The following is a 20450-nucleotide window of genomic DNA, read 5'->3' as shown; positions in this document are numbered from 1 at the left end:
TTTAATTATTAAGCACTGTATGACTGGCGGATAGTTACTTCTTGTAGCACTGATTAGCCACAAAGTTGAAGTTAAATCACACACGAAGGTACTTTGTTGGTCACTATAAGTTTAGGACCACCGACTGCGCCAATAACGAATTCGCGGTTGCAAGTTTTGAAAAAAATATAATTTTTATTTCAAGATAATAATACAACTTTGAATCGGAGACAATTCACGTCTTAATGGTATAGCGAATGAATTAGATCTGAATCTGGAGTGTGAGTTGAACGCTTAGCAAACCCATGGTCGACTTTGTTTATATGGGTTGCGCTCTTTAAGAGAGTTGCGCATGGAAAATTACCATGATTTGTGCTGCGTAAGCTATTTGGTTGCTTATTGTGAATAACGAATTCGGCATCGGCGGATGTCTATGTCTATGAATCAATTGTGTATGTTAACGCGGCCGAAATTGTTATTGTCACCAAGAGCTTGGGATCTGACTTATGTGTTGGGGCTTGTAATTTTAAGTGTGTTGCTGGGCAAATGGATTGGGTGGGTGTGATCAAGTGGTACATATGTACTGTGTGTGTGTGGTGTGTGTGTAACAAAGTGTTATACTATGGTACATATGCTACTATATGGGGATATATCCTCAAGTCCCTTAGACTTAAGCGTATGCCTACTGAGCATATACACAGTATAACCAATACACCCCACACTACCCATTATGTACCCAAGCAATACCAGATAAGAACCAGACTGTAATACGAATCAGACCGTAATAAGAATATAGGATGTTATTGAAACAAATCACCCACTGGTAAACTAAACATCCTTTTCCTAAGCCGCAAACAATTGTCACGTTCCCACGTTCAAATTTCGGACTCGCAAACTCGAAAACAAATGTTTTAAATTTCAAATAAGCAAAATCTTAAGAATCTAAGAGCACTTGTATCCAAGAGCGAATGCACTTGAATCAAAGAGAAATGCAGATAACTCTCTCTCTCTAATCCTAAAATCCAAAGTCCATATTTGAAAAGCTCGAACCCGAGGCTTGAACGTTAATCAATCTAGATCAATAAGCAGAGTTCAGTTTGAGACTTAAATTAAGAAGGTCGGTGTTCTCCTAAAATAAAGTGTAATTATTCAGTTAATAAAAATTTATATTTTTTTGACTTATGGAAATTACCAACATATAATTATATATGTATACATATATATATATATATACGTAGGATATTTTCGGATATACTCTGTTATATATGTATAAGAAATGTTTGACAAATAAATTAATAAGTTTTGATGTTAATACTGCCAAACTAGCTCTGCGTCTACGTCTCTGGATTCTTCATGCTGAATCTTAATTTAATCCAGTTTTCGTAACAAAAGTAATGGGTATCTGCTCGTCGCGGAACTTGGCTGTTTTACGGTTTTGTTTTTCACAGGTCTAGCATGCAACAGCAATGGTGGAATCACATTTTGAGATTAAGTACCGTTGCATTTGAATTTATAGTTAAATATACTTAGAGCTTGAACATATTTTCTATTAGTGATAATTGGGGGAAGTTTACTAAAAATCATTTTAAACACATTTCCTTATCCTTTTTTATATGTTGAGAGGAAACCCCTTATATGTACAGTTGCGGAGACATTAATAGCACCATAAGCACATTTCGTGTTTGTCCCAGCGTTTCTGTATTTTCTGACACTTTTTCATCATTTTACTCACTAAACTTAAATTGTACAATGACTTTCAATCGAAATTACAAAATTAGTAACAGATCTAATGGATATTTTAAAAATAATTGGCAAAACAAAAAGAAAACCTTCAAATTTAGGCGATAACAAAAATAGCACTTTTTTCGTAGTTTGCTAAAACTAAGCAAAAAAATAAGAAAAGAATTCAACAAATGGATTATATCTTAAGAACTATGTTTAAAGAATCTTAATATTTGGTTGCGTGACCTTTGTTGGCGATGACAGCTGCGCATCGTCCTGGCACCGTTTTTGAGGAATTTTGCTCCATGCATCCTTGAGCACACCCCAAAGTTCCTCGATATTATTAAGTTTGGCTTCAGAAACCTTTTTTTTCACGTCCGCCCAAAGGTTTTCGATTGGATTCAAGTCGGGTGACTGAGCAGACCATTTCATTACTCTGATCGATTTCTGCTCAAACCACTTTCGAGCTTTCTTGCTCGTGTGTTTTGGGTCGTTACCTTATTGAAATGTCCAAACTAACGGCATTTCATCCTCGGCATATGGCAGCATCACATTTTCCAGGATATCTGTGTAAATATGCTGATCCATGATGCTTTGAATCCAATGGATCGGACCTACTCCATAGTATGAAAAGCACGCCCATACCATTATGTTTGATCCTCCGTTCTTTACCGTCTTAGAGGTGAAGCGAGGATTATATTCAGGTCGTGGTGGACGCCGAACATAAGACCGAAAGCCTTTTCCACCAAACAACACAATTTTGCTCTCATCTGACCACAAAATGTTGCGCCACTTCTCCACAGGCCAATCCTTGTGTATCTTAGCATATTCCATTCGCTTTGCCACATGCTTCACAGTCAAAAGCGGGACTTTTCTGGGACTCCACGCATTAAAGTTGTTTTGTCTTAAGCGTTTGCATACTGTTTTCTCGCTTTCAGCTATCTGAAGCTCCTTCTTCAGTTCCGTTGCCGGCTTAAAAGGCTCCTTCTTGCTTTGCCGAACCAAGCGCTTGATCTCCACGTTGGACATTGAGGGCTTTCTTCCACGTGTTTCGTTCTTTTCGACAAACAGCAGTGCTTTGCGGATCATTTTGTTTGAACAACCGAAAATTCGATCAATTTTAGCGTAGGTTTTACCTTCAGAGACCATGTTTTTAATCAAATTTCTTTATTCGACGGTACAATGCCTTCCGCGACCCATGACTAGAGAATTTTTGGTCTTCGTTTGGAAAAAATTCAATTAAAACCTTTAATGCAACTCCTTTTTTCAAAATTTGTCAAAAAAAAAACCCAAAGCAATCACTCCTATTAATTTTATTCAGCAAATACGTGGTCAGTGCTAGTTTTGTTACCGCCTCATTTCGGGCGCTTTTGCAGAAAGTGCCCAAAAACAAAAAGAACCGTTACATTGAGAGAGTAAAAATTTCTTGCTCAGAGAGACAACATAAGGTACTTATTATTCATGCAATATGACTTTAAAAAAAATAAACATTCAATCATTTTTTTTAGGAAATAAACTTTCCACCTGCAGTCGTGCTATTTTTTTAGCCGCAGCTGTATATGTAGTTAGTTAACACAGACAAACAAACAAGACAACAGAAAGGATTCGAAAAATATAGTTTTCCCCTTAACAACGAAAAGTACACACTGACGACTTTGTAGGATATTGAAATACAGAAATCTAGCTTCAGACATTTAGAAGCTATTAGCGGAGAATACTTATCTTCCAGTTTAAAAACGATCTACAAGCCACTTTTCAAAAAGTTTTTTTTTCGTGTTTCTTGATCGGCGTACACATATGTACATATTTTACAATAAATAATTGTACTCGAAGTTATATATATGAAATAGCTATATAATGGTATATCTGATATGTTAAAAAGTTAGCAAGTTAGAAGTAAGCGTTTCCAATCCATTAATTTATATGTACTCTTTATCAGAATCACTATCTGAGTCTATCTATCACGTCTGTCTGTCACTTCTACTCTCCGAGTAAGCGGTATAAGTTTAAACGTGAGTATAAACAGAAGAGCCCTTATCATAAATCGTCAATCGCCTAAGACCGACCAAATCCAGATATTTTTGAATGGCTTCGTGTGCATCACTTTGGTCTAAATGGTAACGTTGAACATCAGTTCGATTGCTTAAGTATGTATGTACATATGAATTAACATAGTTTTTCGTATTTTATAGAGATAAAAGAGGAAGACGATTTCCTCGACTGAGAAATTTTAAACCGTTAGGCATACAGAATAACATTTGCAAGGAAAAAAATAAACAAAGAAATATCAGAATTTCAGTCTAAATTTTCAGTATTTCTCGCAGACAGACAGACACTCGGACGACCAGACGGACATTGCCTGATCGACTCAATAAGAAAATTCATTAAAATTAATTCCCCTTTATTTTTTTTTTTACGAATCTTTGTTTACCACCCTTCTATATATGTGTAGTATAAATATAAATAAAGGGTGAGCGTGGCAATGTGAAGAAAATTTTCGAATCATATCCATCACCAGAATCTGCATGCCTAATCTAAATAACTTTCCAGCTTTTAAGGTTCCCGGGGCCCCGACGTTTAGGCAGACATATCCAGATCGACTCGGCTAATAATCCTGATTAAGAATATACAGAAAAACTATATAGGGAATATTATGTACAATGTGTAGTATACACTTTATAACCATATTTAAACCATATTGCCTGTTGCCAAACGTATTCTTGATCAGTACATTGTTTTAAAATTTGGAATTGGTTATTACTTATATTATTATAACAATCTATGGTCCAAGTGCATACGCACCTGTTGCATGCATGTGCCTTTGGTTTCAAAATTTCTATTGAAAACTACTTATTACTGACGGTAAAAAAGCGGTGAAAAATATTTAGCAACTTATATTATCGATTTACAAAAACATGGAAAAGTGATTATATGAATGTTTCACAGGTCTAGGGAAATGCAGTTTACAGCCAGATATAACTGGATATTTAATATGTAGTTAATATGTATGTATTTAATACATATGTATGTATGTATGTACGTCTTTGTGTTTCTTCGTAGCCTTTTACAAATTTTTATTAAACATTATTTTTTACTGACAGTTAAGAACCCGAAAAATATTAAACAACTTATGTAATCGATTTACCAAAACATTGGTCAAGTGACTGTATACATTCCTCACAGGCCTAGGTGAAAGCAGTTTACAACCAGATATATCTGGATAGTAAAATGTAAATACATATATATAGACATATACATATTAAATAAATAGCCCTCTTTCTTAAAAAAAGTGTAATAATAAATATACTTACTGGGGAATATTGAATATGAAATAATTATGATATGAGGTATTTATAGAATAAATACATTTATTTAAATGTAAACTTGCCTTGCTAAATTTTGTGATATTGCAGACGATAAGAAGTTGAAGTCATTATCTTTCTGCTGCAAGAATTTATTTCTTGTATCCATAGAAGTTGCATTTATACCGTTAGCAAAAAGAATTATTGTAATTAATGATGTCAAGTATGTGCTTTTCATTTTAATCGAACTGAGTAATATGTATACTCGGACTATTGATTTTGTATTGCTCAATAGTATTAGGCTGTAAAGTTCTAGGATAACAAAATAAATAATTTTTAACCACTTTTCAAAGACACCACCATTACCACCGGTGTATTTTAAGAGTTCAGCCCATTTAGTCTGTAATTGACACATGTGTATGCACTGTTTACTATTTTGAATTCTACACTGTTGGGAGTATTTTAGTGGCATCTGTCACTGCCGCTTTTATAATCACTTGACAAATTGTCTATTTCAATGCGAGAAATCTTGTACTTTAATATATTTTTTAATAATGCAAGTAGCAAGATTTGCAGAACACTTTTTTAATTGTATTTTGCAAGTTCCTTAAATACCTTTTTTCCACTCTCTCTAATCTTATTCTCTAACCTTTCCCATTTCTCTTAAATGTACTGGTATTTTAATAGCCAATGCCGCTGAATATTCTGATGAGTACATCGATATTACTATCGATTACACTTACATACATATGTATATTAAAGGCTTTTCATGCAGAAGGCAAGCCTGTATTGAAATTATATCAACAGCGAAACTGCACCTTAATAATGTCCATCATTATAGCGATTGATACCAACGAATACAAAATTTTTTTTAACTTATTTTTTGTTCAGATTTTTAGTTATCGGCCCGTTCCAGATTTCACTTCCGAAAGATTCACACGGTTTTCTTCTTTCTATTTTTTTTATTAAATAAAAGGAACAGCTGTGCAAACAAACCGTGAATAATTATTTTGAATTCAACTTGAAATCAATATAAAAGTAAATAATTTGAATACTGCATTTCGTTTAGAATTGGCATAATTTGCTGAAGTGTGTGATGGTAATACGTTATGGAAATACGAGTTACCTTGATATGTTTAAATAGATAAATTAACCCTTTTAACAAAATAAATAACTTTATTAAACCATATAAATATATCAAGGGAAATATTAAAACTTAGGAAAATATTATGCTTTAGCTTTTTGCAGCACTAATTCCAACTAATAAGAGCACTACTAGAACAGCTGACATCGAAACGTGACGCAACAGCAAAAGGGAATACGAGAGAGAACGCTATAATCGAGTTCCTCGATTATCAGATAATCGTTGCAATATATCTTTAGCATACCGATAGAAATTTGAAAGTCAAATAAGAAAATGAATAAGTATCTAAAGAATTTTCAAGAGATTGGGCGTGGCAGCCTTGGTCGGTTTGTGGGCGTACAAAATAGGTCCACAAAATTGCGCTGCGTATATGTATGTCTCTGGAATCTGCATGGTGCTAGTTTGCTACATATTGGTGGTCAGACGGACATGGCAATATCGACTCCCGCTATTGATCGTGATCGCGGTCGAAAACGCTTCCCTCTACCTGTTACAACTTTTCAACGAATCTGGTATACCCCTTTACCAAACCCATTAGAATAATAAGGTGCGTATCGGCCATATGTACATAGTTTTTGCACTATGCAGCAACTTCTTTGCTCTAATTGCTCTCTCCCCGCTCGCGTAAAATAGAGAGCATAAAGATCGATAAATAGATTCGTTGTAATATACATATGTATGTCGGAGCATAATTTTGCATGTGTTAGTGTATTGGTATTCTGGTAGTGTATTTCATCATAATGGAAATATTGCATCAGCCTCTTTTTTCGCAGTTATTGGTTGCTTGTAGTTTTGTAGTTTTGGGAAGAACCGTTTTAGCGCGGCGCCAGCGTGTTGTCGCTGACGCCGAGTGTGGTTCGATGGTAAGCACGGAGAAGAAGAGTGCGACACAAGGCAGTTGTTCGTAGTACTTCAGTGCGATCGGAACTCACTGCGCTAGCATTACGGCGAATAACAACGAAACTGCGACATCAGAAGTGGGATCGGGCTCGCTACCTGATATGTCTAGTGAACCATGGCGGATTTTAATGGAAATGCAAAATAGAAACTTTATTGAACTTGTTAAAACACTGCAAACAACGACATCCGAAACAACAAATAAAAATTAGGTAGTGCTACCCAAATTCAACGCAGACGGTGCTGGCGTCGATGCAACGGCGTGGTGCTCTACAGTGGACATAATTTTCGCAGAAAACACCATAAAAGGCAGCGCGTTGGTGATGGCTTTGAGTGCAGCGATGGAAGGTAGTGCTTCGCAGTGGCTTGCTCAAATTTGTTATCCTGGCATAACTTGGGCCGAAAGTACTTTTCGTTCAACGTTTTGCCAGTGCGGAAACTCCAGCGGCTATGTTTTTGGCAATGCTGGCAGATTGTCCAACTGACGGTGAATGCCTTTCCAATTATGCTAGTCGCATGATGACGTCACTTATTACGAAATGGCGTGATATGAATGTGGAGGAAATTGCAGCTTCAGTAACGCTTGCTAAGATGGCACATGTGGATAGCAGATTGCAGCGATTGACATTTACTTCATATGTACGGACCAGAAGTGAATTGCAAACGGAGCTTAAAGCATTTACCTTCAACAAAAGGAAGAAAACTCTGCAAGAAGAAGCGGCTCTGTCTGAAATAAGATGTCATTTCTGTGGAAAACTAGGCCACAAGATGATCGAATGCAGAATTAAACAGCAGCAAAATCTTTCATCTCGTGCTAAGGACAGCAACGATAGAAGCGCAGTTGGTCACCATCAAAAATCGGATGTAACCTGTTTTAACTGTGGAGAACGTGGCCATATTTCAACATATTGCAGTAAACCGAAGAAAGAAAAAGGCACGCTTCAGGAAAAAAAGGGCGGAACTTTGTGAAGTTGTTGAACCCAAGGGCGAGATGGTTCATCAGTGCGAGATATATCCAATAACTTTTGACTCTGGATCGGAATGTTCTTTAATTAAACAAAAGCTAAGTAACAAATTTGTTGGTAAAAGAATTAACAATGTAGTGCTGTTGAAAGGTATTGGCAATGGTAGTATTTGTAGCACATTGCAAATACTTAGTAACGTGAAAATTAACAACTATTGTATTGAGATATTGTTTCATGTTTTGGACGATGTGCATTTAAGAAATGATACCATTATTGGTCGAGAAGTGTTGTTCTCAGGATTTAATGTAATAGTATCACCTGGTCAATTTGAAATTATCAGATCAAATACTGTAAATTATTGTTCAAATGATAAACAATTTTGCGAGTTGAATTCTGATCTTGTTGGTGAAGATATGAGGAGGTTAAAGAGTCTAATGGGAAAATACTCAAAATCTTTTATTAACGGAATTCCTTTGTCTGGGGTTAGCTCAGGGGAAATGAAAATTAAATTGGTAGACCCAAATAAAATTGTTCAAAGAAGACCATATAGGCTTAGTCCAAATGAAAGAGAGTTGGTGCGTGAAAAAATGAAGGAGCTATTGGAGTGTAAGATTGTAATGAAGCTGTTGAAAGAGACAGTAATGAAGAAATGGAAAATGAAGCTGTTGAAAGAGACAGTAATGAAGAAATGGAAAATGAAACTGTTGAAAGAGACAGTAATGAAGAGATGGAAAATGAAGCTGTTGAAAGATACAGTAATGAAGAAATGGAAAATGAAGCTGTTGAAAGAGACAGTAATGAAGAAATGGAAAATGAAGCTGTTGAAAGAGACAGTAATGAAGAAATGGAAAATGAAACTGTTGAAAGAGACAGTGATGAAGAGATGGAAAATGAAGCTGTTGAAAGAGACAGTAATGAAATGAAGCTGTTGAAAGAGACAGTAATGAAATGATTATAAGCTTTAGCAAGTGACACTGCGGAGGCCTGAAGGGCTTCTAATGAAATTTATAATAATAATGTAAGCACAAGTGCAAAACAATTGTTTTGATCATGGCGTGTGGCGCATTAGATATTGTAATGAAATGATGAATGAATTATGTTAAAAAGTTTTGTATTGCTCTAGGAATGATATTGAGGTGTGAAATTTAATTTGTTAATGTAAGTGTAATTTGAAAATGGTTTTGTTGTATTAAAGAGGAAGCATTATGATAATATTTCACGAGGTCGTGTAATGGTCAGGATGGCCGTGTCGGAGCATAATTTTGCATGTGTTAGTGTATTGGTATTCTGGTAGTGTATTTCATCATAATGGAAATATTGCATCAGCCTCTTTTTTCGCAGTTATTGTTACAAGCAAGTTTTGTAGTTTTGGGAAGAACCGTTTTAGCGCGGCGCCAGCGTGTTGTCGCTGACGCCGAGTGTGGTTCGATGGTAAGCACGGAGAAGAAGAGTGCGACACAAGGCAGTTGTGCGTAGTACTTCAGTGCGATCGGAACTCACTGCGCTAGCATTATGGCGAATAACAACGAAACTGCGACATGTACATATTTTCAAATAAAATCTTATTTAAAAAGTTGATTCCGTGGCTATAATTTAATTGCTTTTCGATATATTTTATGTATTTATATTTATTTTCAGTCGTCAATTATTTAAATATTTTTTAACATTTAGGAATGATCTCTAATTTTTTCATTTATGAGATAGATTGCTGAGTTTATTTTTTTTTTCTATCAGCTATCACAGTTCACTTGCAATGCTTAAAAAATAAAACTTTTATAAGTTTGTTTAAAGATCAATTTAATGCACATAACATTCATTATTTGAGTGAAACCGTAATGAGAGATCGATAATTTCATTTGTGTACTTTTATTGCTCTACAACACAGTTGTTTTTTTATTATTTTTAAAAATATTTTCTAAAACTCTAATGTGTATTTTGAAGATATTAAAAAAAAACCAGATGGTGCCTTTAGTTTTCTAATGTCCGATTCTATCGTGTATTTTTTCTCATGTATGAAAAGCTCTGATGGAGCTGTTAAATGCTCGCTTTCTTTTAAAAGCAGCGATTTGCATTTGTTGCAACTGGATCCCATATCAATATATCCAAGAAAAGTTAATTCAATGGGTACATCATAGGACAAAAAATCATTCAAATTTTGGTCAAACTTTCTGAATATTATACAGAATATTCTCGCTTCTTTTTTCCTTTTTTTCAAGGAAAGGCTGATATATAATTGAATCGAACTCTACAGCAACATAACATCATCATCTGATTAGAAATGTGTAGTTTTAAAATTATTATGTTAAATTTGTTAACTGAAGAATTTTTACAGTTACCATATTTACAAGTACAAATATATAGATTTAAAAAAATATATGTATTCTATGAAAATAATTCATATTTAAAAATTTATATTTATAAAATAAATGCCAATATGCAACCTGTTTGTTGAGAAATTTAATTCTTGAGGCCAGGACCCGCGAGCATAAACACCTAAGAATCACTAACTACAAATTTTTTTTCACGTCGCTAGCTGAATTCTCTAACGAGAATTATTCTAGTATAAAGTAATTATGATATTAATTAGGCATTATTATGTACATTTATTCATCTAATACTATTTTTATGATTTATTGAAAGAATTATCATGTTAAGGCAATGCAAAATTAGAGTTACATGTTGGCAATCGAAATTGAAAGTCCATAAACATGTCAAGTGAATTTTGTCAAATTTGTTATAATACATGAGCATATGTGTGTAATTTAACAACTAACAATGTATTGCTTCATAGCAACTAAGTAGCTTTGTATAAACAATGCTGACGCGCCAGAATTGGGTTCGGCGCTCCGCGCAAAGAACGCCTAGCAGCGGAAAGCTGACACTTCCTATTGGGAGTGTTGCTTCACGCTGCAAGAAGTGTTGAGTCGGCTTGCCGACTTGTGGTGGCGCGATGCATTGCTGTGAGGGTAAACTTAGTTGCCTTCCCTTCAGTTTTAGTCTTGTGTCGAAATAAATCACAGCTTGCTCCGGCGAACAGCCGATAATTACAATTGTTCTTATTTGTACGCCACAAGGCTAGTGATAATAACTAAGGGGGCGAAGTCAAGCCCTCCAACCTAAACTTCGTAAATAGTGTCAAACGCGAACCTAAACTTGAGAAGGAAGACCTCTGGACAGGAATTACGTAACTGGCGTCCAACTGCATCTGAACCAAAAAATCTGATTTAACAGCGTAGTTAAATTAGTAAGTTGCGGATTGAGCTTTCGAAGAGCAGCACGCACCTGATCATCGCTCGCGGTTATTAATATTTTCGCCACTAATCACCAGAGACAAGTCCACAATTAGTGGCACAATTAGTGCTTAGTAACATCTTGAGTCACTATCAGTGATAGTAATGTGCCAGTGCAGTGTTCTTAAAATTATCAAATTTAATTAAATTGTGCTCCGCTGTTCAACGGCCACGTGCCGGCAAGCTTAACACAACATCCGTTGGAAAGCTTAACAAACATCTGTGAGGAGCTTACCATTTGGTTCAAGCAGCAGATAAGTTCTGGCTTATGTATCAGATAGAAGCTTTTAGTTTCTATTCTGCCCCAAGATCAATTGATATTATTGCATACTTTTAGGCGTGCGATGAAATCCGGACAATTTGACAAGCCGCAGTCAACGACTACTAGTGCTACCAATAAGAACAAGGCAATTCTAGGAGAGGAACTTAGAAATGCCGTCAATGCGCCCTCAGATAATGATACTCTACGTGTATCCGATTTTGCCGCCACAGCAGCTTCATTGGCATCTGCTTTTTCGAGCGTCAATGGGTCCACATCAGGAACCGCCTCGCGCTACCAAAGCCTTGCTTCAGGTGAAGCCTCGCAGCGCTTTCAAACAATAAAGCGCAATTCATGCGCCTCCCCAAAGACTGATGGGAAAAAAGCTAACCTCAGCAAGAACGGTGATAACGTTCCCCTACCTCAATCGAACTATAGTGGCAGCTCAAACCGTTTCGAATTGCTAGCGCTTCACCCAGATGACATGAAAGTTGAGAACGCCAACGACGTGCTATGTGAGAGGCCTAGTACAAGTCATCAAGCTGCCATTGCTGCGGCGAAGCGGGCCGCAAACTCTCCTGGCACCTCAGGTTCTCCCAACAAGACGCAGCCCAAACCACCGCCCATAGTGATGGAAGGTATTGAAAACGTCTCTCTGCTCATGCAAGAACTCAGGAAAATAACTGACATAAATAAAGTTGAAGCTAGGGCTTCACTTGGCGGTATGATGAGACTCTATGCAAATGACGCTACCACTTTTCGCAGTATTGTCAGATGGCTTGAGCACGAATAATATGAATTCCATTGCTACCAACTGAAGGAAGATAGGCCGTTTAAAGTCTGCATAAAAGGCTTACACCACAGCACGCTTCATAGCCAGATTAAGGAGGATCTGGAAAAATTCGGACACAAGGTGCTTGACGTCCATCTGCCCCAGAGGCGCAGTGAGCCAGGCACCCCTGTAGCCAAGCCGGTAAATATGTTCTTCGTGAATATTGCCGCCGCGACCAATAATAAGGAGATCCTGCTAGTCAAGGCACTTTGCTATATGCGGGTTATCGTTGAGCCCCTTCGAAAGCGCAATGCTATTGTGCAATGCCATCGATGCCACCAGTTTGGCCATACGGCTAAATACTGTCGTAAAGCGCATATTTGCGTCAAATGTGCTGGCGAGCACGCTGCCAGCAACTGTACTAGGCCGCGCAGTGAACCGTGCACGTGCTACAATTGCGGACAACAGCACCCTGCAAGCTATTCAGGGTGCTCCAAATACCAGGCGTTCCTGCAACGATCTCGGCCCAAGCGTGGAGTTGGAGCTCGGCCTACTGTGAATACCCAAACCGAGACAAACGATCAAACTAGGAGCAGACCAAGAGTAGCCACTCGTCAAGGTGTCTCCTATGCAGATGCAGCTAGTACGCCTCATGTCACTCAACATGAACAGCAGAACAACCCAAACATAAACCAACGAACCAAAAGCCGCAACCGCTCGACATCGAGATCTCGAGTTGCAGCTCAACGAGACAACAACCGCAACCGTTCAGCATCGAGATCCCGAAATACGGCATATCACTCATCTCTTGAATATAACATTGAAAACATGATGCGAACCCTCGATGGAAATATCGATTCACTCCGCTCGTTACAGGAAAAACAGACGGAGATGATGATGATGATGCTCAAACAGCAGCAACAGCAGACACAGCAGCAGGGGCAAATTCTTAATTTGCTTGTTGCCCTCCAAGCGCAACGATCAACAATATGATGCCGCTGCGCATTCTAATGTGGAACGCCGATGGCGTTTCCACGAAGCTGCCAGAGCTTGAGTGCTTTGCGCGACAAAATAAGATCGATGTCATACTAATTAGTGAGACTCACTGCCGAGGAAACTTTGTGCCAAAAATATATGGTTTTGATGCATATCCAGCTAATGATCCAAGTGTTGGCAATGCTAGAGGAGGAGCTGCGATCTTTATAAAATCTAGCTTGGTGCATTTTCCTCTGAGCCCTGTTACCAGCGAAAAAGTACAAATAGCGTCTGCAGGAATAAACACAGCGCTTGGTGTGATCAACTTTGGTGCGATTTATTGTCCTCCTCGTTTCACATGGACAACAAATGAATTTGCTGACATACTACCGCTAAATCATCGAAAATTTATAATTGCAGGAGACTGGAATGCATCTCACTGGCTCTGGGGCTCAGGAAGATGCAATCAAAGAGGTCGCGCTCTCGCGGATCTTATTCTTAGTACGGAAGTCAACACGCTGGCTACAGGCAGTCCTACTCGGTATCCGTACGGTAGGAGAGGAACTCCAAGCTGCATTGATTTTGCAGTAACGAAAGGCATTCTCGATATTCATGCTTCCATAACATCGGCTCCTGATCTCAGCTCTGATCACCTGCCTCTCATCATAACGCTGGATGTCACAGCATTGACATATCCTGCAGCAGATCGATTGATAACCAGGCACACCAACTTAGAAATGTTCTGCGGTCTTCTAGAGCAATCTCTGTATCTTGATATAGAAATCAACTCAGAAGAAGATATTGAGGACGCAATCAACCTATTTGCTGTAAAGGTGAAATCGGCAGCCATAACAGCTACACGCACGTTGACACAGAGACCCGTAGCAGCAGGTATACCCCTTACACGGGAAATTCTTATTTTAATTGCTGAAAAGAGACGACTTCGGACAAGATGGATGAGGTCCCGCCACCCTCTAGACAAATTAGAGTGGAACAGAGCTCAACATATCCTCCGTAAGAAACTGGTGGACCATAAAGCCGCATGGTTCGACGAGAGGCTTACCAACACTGGTACTGGAAGCGAAGCGAGGCATTCTCTATGGAAAGCGACGCGTAGTATAAAAAGGAGGTGTCCCAGGAAGGCACCACTAGCTAATGAGAACGGAACATGGTGTCGTTCTGACAAGGAACAAGCTGAAGTGTTTGCTAGGCACTTAGCTGAACGGTTCAAGCCCTTTAACCTTGCCAGCCAACAGGAAAAACAAGAAACACAGGAAGTCCTTGAGCAGGCGCTGCAAATGGATGCACCGATTCTCCCGTTCGATCAATGTGAGATATCAGCGATCATAAACCGCCAATCCTCTAAAAGAGCACCAGACCACGACATCATCTGCAACGCTACTCTGAAGGCGCTGCCTACTCACGCGATCTCTTACATAACGTTGATCTTCAACGCTATGTTGAGGTTGCATTACTTCCCTGCCCAGTGGAAATTTGGCTTAGTGAGTATGATCCACAAGCCCGGAAAGCCAGAGAGTCCCCCGGCAGCCTACCGGCCAATCAGTCTCCTCCCATCAATCTCGAAGATCTTTGAGAGACTTATCTCTGCCCGAATTGCTGGGATAATGACATCCACAAGAGCCATCCCTGATCACCAATTTGGATTTCGTGCAGGTCACAGCTCAATAGAACAACTGCTCCGCATCGTTGACCAAATATTGCAAGCCTACGATGAGAAAGAATACTGCAATGCGCTCTTTTTGGACATTAAGGAAGCATTCGACCGAGTCTGGCATATTGGCCTATTGGCCAAAATAAAAATGACACTACCAGCACCGTATTACTTGCTAATGCGGTCCTACTTGGCGAATAGGCAGTTCGCAGTACGTTTCCACTCCGCAACCTCAGGGATACATGAGGTCAGTGCAGGAGTGCCTCAAGGAAGTGTACTGGGTCCATTATTGTACTGTCTGTATACCAACGATAAGCCGCAGCCAAATGCTAGTATGGACGCCAACCCTGACAGGATGACTCTAGCCACTTTCGCCGATGACGTCTGTGTTACTTACAGATCATCCTGCGAATATGAAGCAGCAGACGGCCTACAAGAGTACGCTGACAGGTATGAGCAATGGGCAAGAAGATGGAATATTGGCATAAATGGTCAAAAGTCAGCTAACGTGTGCTTCTCACTAAGGAGGAAAACACCACCTGCTGTTCAACTAGGTGAGGAGATGGTACATCAGTGTAGTACGGCCAAATATCTTGGCATAACATTAGACCGCCGGCTCACATTTGCTCCCCACATAGCAGCCATCAAAAGAGCAGCTGTGACAAAGCACTGGTGGCTCCTAAGAAGCAACAGTAAACTCTCCACCCGAAATAAGCTCACCCTATACAAGCAGGTCATTGCTCCCATCTGGCAATATGGTTGCCAAATCTGGGGGATAGCAAGAGATAGCCAAATCAAAAAAATTCAGGTGGCCCAGAACAAAATAGCGAGACAAATTACAGGCTGTGAGTGGTACATTCGAAATAGCGTGCTACATAGGGACCTAAAACTAGTTACGGTCCTACATCAAATCAACTTCCACTCCAGTCGGTACAACTCAAGACTGATGAACCACAGCAATCGTCTCGCTAATGATCTCACCATTACTCGACCGAGGCAGAGGATCAAAAGACGTCAACCAAGAGACTTAGTGCAAAGATAACAATAGCTTAATAGCTAAATATTAATTATATAACAACATGAGAGTACTAGACTAAACTAGAAAAAGCTATATTAAATATTTCCTATAGCCGGAGCGCCTATTGGCAGAAACAATAGAAAATAAGGTAATAAAAGGGTTCATAGCTATCCTGTATATCTTAATAAACTATAATAAAAAAAAAAAAAAAAAAAAACGTTAAATTAGTAATCATGTGAGTTTTACAAGTGACTTCTTTGACGCGATCAAGCGTAATTTGTGTATCTGGCTACGTAATAGTTGTGCGTTGTGAAATTAATCTCAAAAGCATTTCATATTTTCGGCAGAATAAATTCATATTGCATACCTTATTAGAAAATAAGTGCTGCATACTTTTCAAAACCTACAATTTTTTATTGCATACCCTCTTTAATAAAATATAATATTACATACCTTACAAAATAAATATTGCATACTTTGACGAAACAAATTTTCGTTGCACACCTAATAAAACTTATTATATTGCATACCTTTTCTTGCTATATTTAATAAGCCGATCGTTTGTGCTCGGCGAAAATACGTATTTGTGTTGTGTCAACCAACCAATGAGTTGGGCGGGTACATATAGAAAACTAAAGATTGAATACGATAGTGAGGACAGTTGGGAGCAGGAACAATCAAGCCCGAGAGTAGATCAGCCGTTAGCTAGCCCCCCATAAACAGCACCATGGACTCAGCTCAGATCCAAGCATTTGTAGACAATGCCGTCAGACAGGCATTGGCACAACAACAGTCCCAGTTTCAAACACAGATAAACAGATAGCTGCTCGGGTATAAAGTTTGCAGGCCGCAAATCATCGCGTACGAAAATTTTTTTTTTTTTTGTTCTGAAAGCTTTATTGAAGCGTACGGGGAAGTCTGGGAACCCCTTTATGTCCTTATTCTCTATTGATTCAGCCCATTTGGGCGCGCCGGCTAAATATAGTCTGGTTAGCTTTATCAGTTTAACAAAATTTTAATAATAACAAAAACAATCACAGATAACAATAATTTATGATAAGGGTCAGCTTCTGCTGGCCCTAGTCAGATGAGATCGAGAAATGAGATCCCTCGGTTGCCTTCTGTTGAGCCTCCTTGGTGGGCGAGATCTGTATAGAGCGCTGGCAAGTCGATTTCTGTGGCGCTCCAGCCTGTCATGGTATCGACTCGAGTGCTGGTTTATCTCGTCAAATACCGTCGCGAGTTTGAGGTCTCTGTTCAGGGTGGTGTTTCGCACGAACCACTCGAAGGCGGTGATGAGTCTTGCGACCTTATTTTGGATAGCCTGGATCCTTTTGATTTGACTGTCACATGGCAAGCCCCATATTTGGCACCAGTACTTCCAGTTTGGTGCTATGATTCTTTTGTAAATTGTCAGCTTGTTGGAGAGTGACAGTTTACTGCGCGAGTAGAGTAGCCAGTAGTGCTTCGCCACCTTAGCACGTAAGCGTGTTCTGATGGCAGTCACATGCTTGGCAAATGTGAGTCTGCGGTCCAGCAGTACTCCAAGGTACTTTGCTGCGTTCGGCTGTGGTACGGGCGCTCTCTCGATATGGACGGTCGGTGGCGTTCTCCGTTTTAGAGTAAAGCAGCCAGTGGGACGCCTTCCAATCGCCCGCAACGATGTATCTAGTCCGAAACTCTTCCAGAATGTCCTTGAACTCGTCCGTAGTCCATTCAAATCTCGGGGGGCAGTAAACCGCTCCAAAGTGCTGTTTCGATAGCCGCCGGCGCAAGTTGTACCTTGTTAGTTGCTATAGGTGTTAGCGGGAAGTGGGCAAGGCTAGATTTGATCATGATGGCTGCCCCGCCTTTGGCGTTGCCGGCACTCGGATCATTAGCCGTGTAGGTTATATAGCCAAATAACTTGGGTGTCTCTGCCCCCTTGCAGTGTGTCTCACTGAGCAGTAAAATATCGATTTCGTGACGTCGAACGAAGCACTCAACTTCAGGCAACTTCGTGGATACGCTGTCGGCGTTCCACACTAGGATGCGCAGCGGCATCATTATGAGGCTTGTTGCACATGGACGGCAGTGAGCAGATTAAGAATCTGCCCCTGCCTTGATCTGGCTGGACAGTGTGCTATGGTGCAGACCTTTTATGCAGACTCTATACGGTCTGTCCTCCTTAAGCTGATAGCAGTGGAACTCGTATTGCTCGTCCTCAAGCCAGCTGACGATACTTCGAAACGTGCTTGCATCCGCAGCGTAAAGTCGCATGACGCCACCCAGAGATGCTCTAGCTTCGACCTTGCTAATATCTACCACTCTTTTAATGCCCAACATCAGCAAATTGACGTCGTTAACGCCTTCAAGCACAATTGGTGGTGGTTTTGGTTGCGCTTTGTTAATAGCAGCCGTCTGCTGCGCAGCAATAGCAGCTTGGCGGCTAGTGCTGGGCTGCTCGTTACTTACAAGGTCAGCTTCTAAATTAGCTGGCGTGTCCGCAAGGAGTCCGAAACGATTTGATCGGCCATTGTATCTAGTTTCGGAGTTGTCATCCTTCTTGCCAGGGTAAGGTTTTTTCCTATCTGGATTTGGAGAAGCGCCTGGTGTTAGCTTGCGCTTGATGGTTTGGAAGCGGGTGTGCATCCCAGCTGGTGATCCATTGGCTCTTGAGGCAGAACCAATAGTCGAGGTCAGAGTCGTGTCAGCCTCGGCTGTTCCGTTCATCGTTTCGGGTAGATTGACGGCTTTTCTAAGCGCCTCGCCAAGGATCTCTTTGTACTTTATTGTATTCATTAGGGCGGAGCCCTACTTTGTATAAGTAGCTTAACACTCTTTAAATGAAGTGGTTGAGTTCCACTATGAGTTCCACTATAATATCACTGATAATATCACTTGGGGGGTGGGGGTCACTATTCGCAATTTCTGCCACTATTTTGGACTTTTCACCACGAAAAATAATTATTTAATTGTTCGCGTTGATTTTTTTGCGTACTGACACACAGTGTGCCCGTTTTTCAATTACGAAAAGGTAACTGTGAATCCTGAGGTTAGGTGGGACTTACCACTAGACATAATCAAGTCTGTGCCAGAGTTCTCTGGTACCCAAGACGAGTATGTGGCCTGGAGACAGTCGGCCATATACGCCTATGACCTATTCAAGCCTTATAACGGCAGCAGTTCGCACTACCAAGCTGTAGCTATCCTTCGAAACAAAATTCGAGGCGCAGCTGGAGCCTTACTCGTGTCACACATTACTGTACTGAATTTCGATGCGATTTTGGCCAGGTTAGACTGCACGTATTCGGACAAGACATCCCTACGTCTACTGAGGCAGGGGTTGGAGATGGTCAGGCAAGGGGACCTGCCATTGATGCAGTACTATGACGAAGTCGAGAAAAAGTTGACGCTCGTCACCAACAAGATTGTGATGACACACGAGCAAGAGGGCGCTGACTTGCTCGACGCGGAGGTTAGAGCCGATGCCTCAAAAAGTCTCTCAGAGCTTTGGTGTTCCCGGCTCAACCTAAAGACCTACCATCTGCCCTGGCTCTGGCCAGAGAAGCAAGCATTGAGAGGAGCATATTTGCAACTTCCTACGCCAAAGCCGTAGAGGAACGTGCGCAAACGTCTGGAAACGGCAAGGGCCGCTTCCAGGGTAGACAGGGAAAAGACAACAAAGAGGAACAGGGCCAGGACAGAAACCCACACTTTGTCAGGCGACAAAAGGGTAATGCCAATTACCCAATAACGACAACCAGGCACCTTAACCTATGGAGGTCGATCCGTCCTCCAAGTTCAGGCAGCGCACTGAATATAACAAGAACAACCCCAATGAGTCCAACGCCTCTAAGAGGACAAATTCTTCGGACCGTTCGACAGGGCCGAGGCGGCAACGCCTGAACAATATTGTCCAGGAGACCCAAAAAAAAAAGACCCTAAGACAAAAGACCCCAAGCAGGAGTACGAGAAGGCAGCAAAGGCTGCAGTAGAGGAAATCGATAGTGACAATGAGTACGCTCCAAGCGATGACTCATTAAATTTTTTAGGGGGCGCTCCCGGTTGCCGTTCATCGAACGACGGTTGGCTGGGAGAATTTTAAAGATGTTAATTGACACCGGCGCGGAAAAAATTACATTAAGCCCTTAAAGGAGCTAAAAAATGTAATGCCGGTCGCCAGTCCGTTCTCGGTGAGCTCTATACATGGCTCCCCCGAAATCAAACAAAACGAAATCAAGCACACCTCTCCGTGCTTCCTATTGAACTCCCTTAACTCGTTCGACGCTATGATAGGCTTAGACCTGTTAAGGCCGGAGTCAAGTTGAACCTAGCTGAGGTCTCTTTAGAGTATCAGGGCGGTTGTGAAAAACTTCACCATTTTAGCTGCCCTAGTGTGAACTTCACTGACGTGAATGACATTGTGGTGCCTGCCTCCATTAAAAAGGAGTTCAAGGACACAATTTTGAGAAG

General features: G+C 40.3%; 1 protein-coding gene across 5 annotated transcripts in view; it reads right to left on the bottom strand.

Annotated features, from left to right (window-relative positions):
• Positions 1-5965, bottom strand: part of LOC26526581 (metal transporter CNNM2) — a 60216-nt gene extending 54251 nt beyond the window's left edge. Inside the window, exon 1 of one of the 5 annotated variants that reach the window (XM_026982839.1) lies at positions 5619-5965. Coding sequence is in view for 2 of the 5 variants with exons in the window: in XM_015160050.2 (XP_015015536.1) it covers positions 5090-5475 (386 nt within the window). In the remaining 3 variants the exon portion in view is untranslated. Of the gene's footprint in view, positions 1-4503; positions 4697-4846; positions 4952-5089 lie in introns of those variants that run through there. The other 4 variants (XM_015160050.2, XM_026982841.1, XM_026982838.1 and 1 more) reach the window with 4 other exon arrangements.
• Between the last annotated feature and the right edge of the window lie 14485 nt (positions 5966-20450).

Source organism: Drosophila erecta, unplaced genomic scaffold (assembly GCF_003286155.1).
Source record: "Drosophila erecta strain 14021-0224.00,06,07 unplaced genomic scaffold, DereRS2 tig00000219-arrow-pilon, whole genome shotgun sequence".
Classification (NCBI taxonomy): domain Eukaryota; kingdom Metazoa; phylum Arthropoda; class Insecta; order Diptera; family Drosophilidae; genus Drosophila; species Drosophila erecta.
Note: the sequence above shows the minus strand (reverse complement) of the source record. Positions and strands in the feature narration are given on the sequence as shown.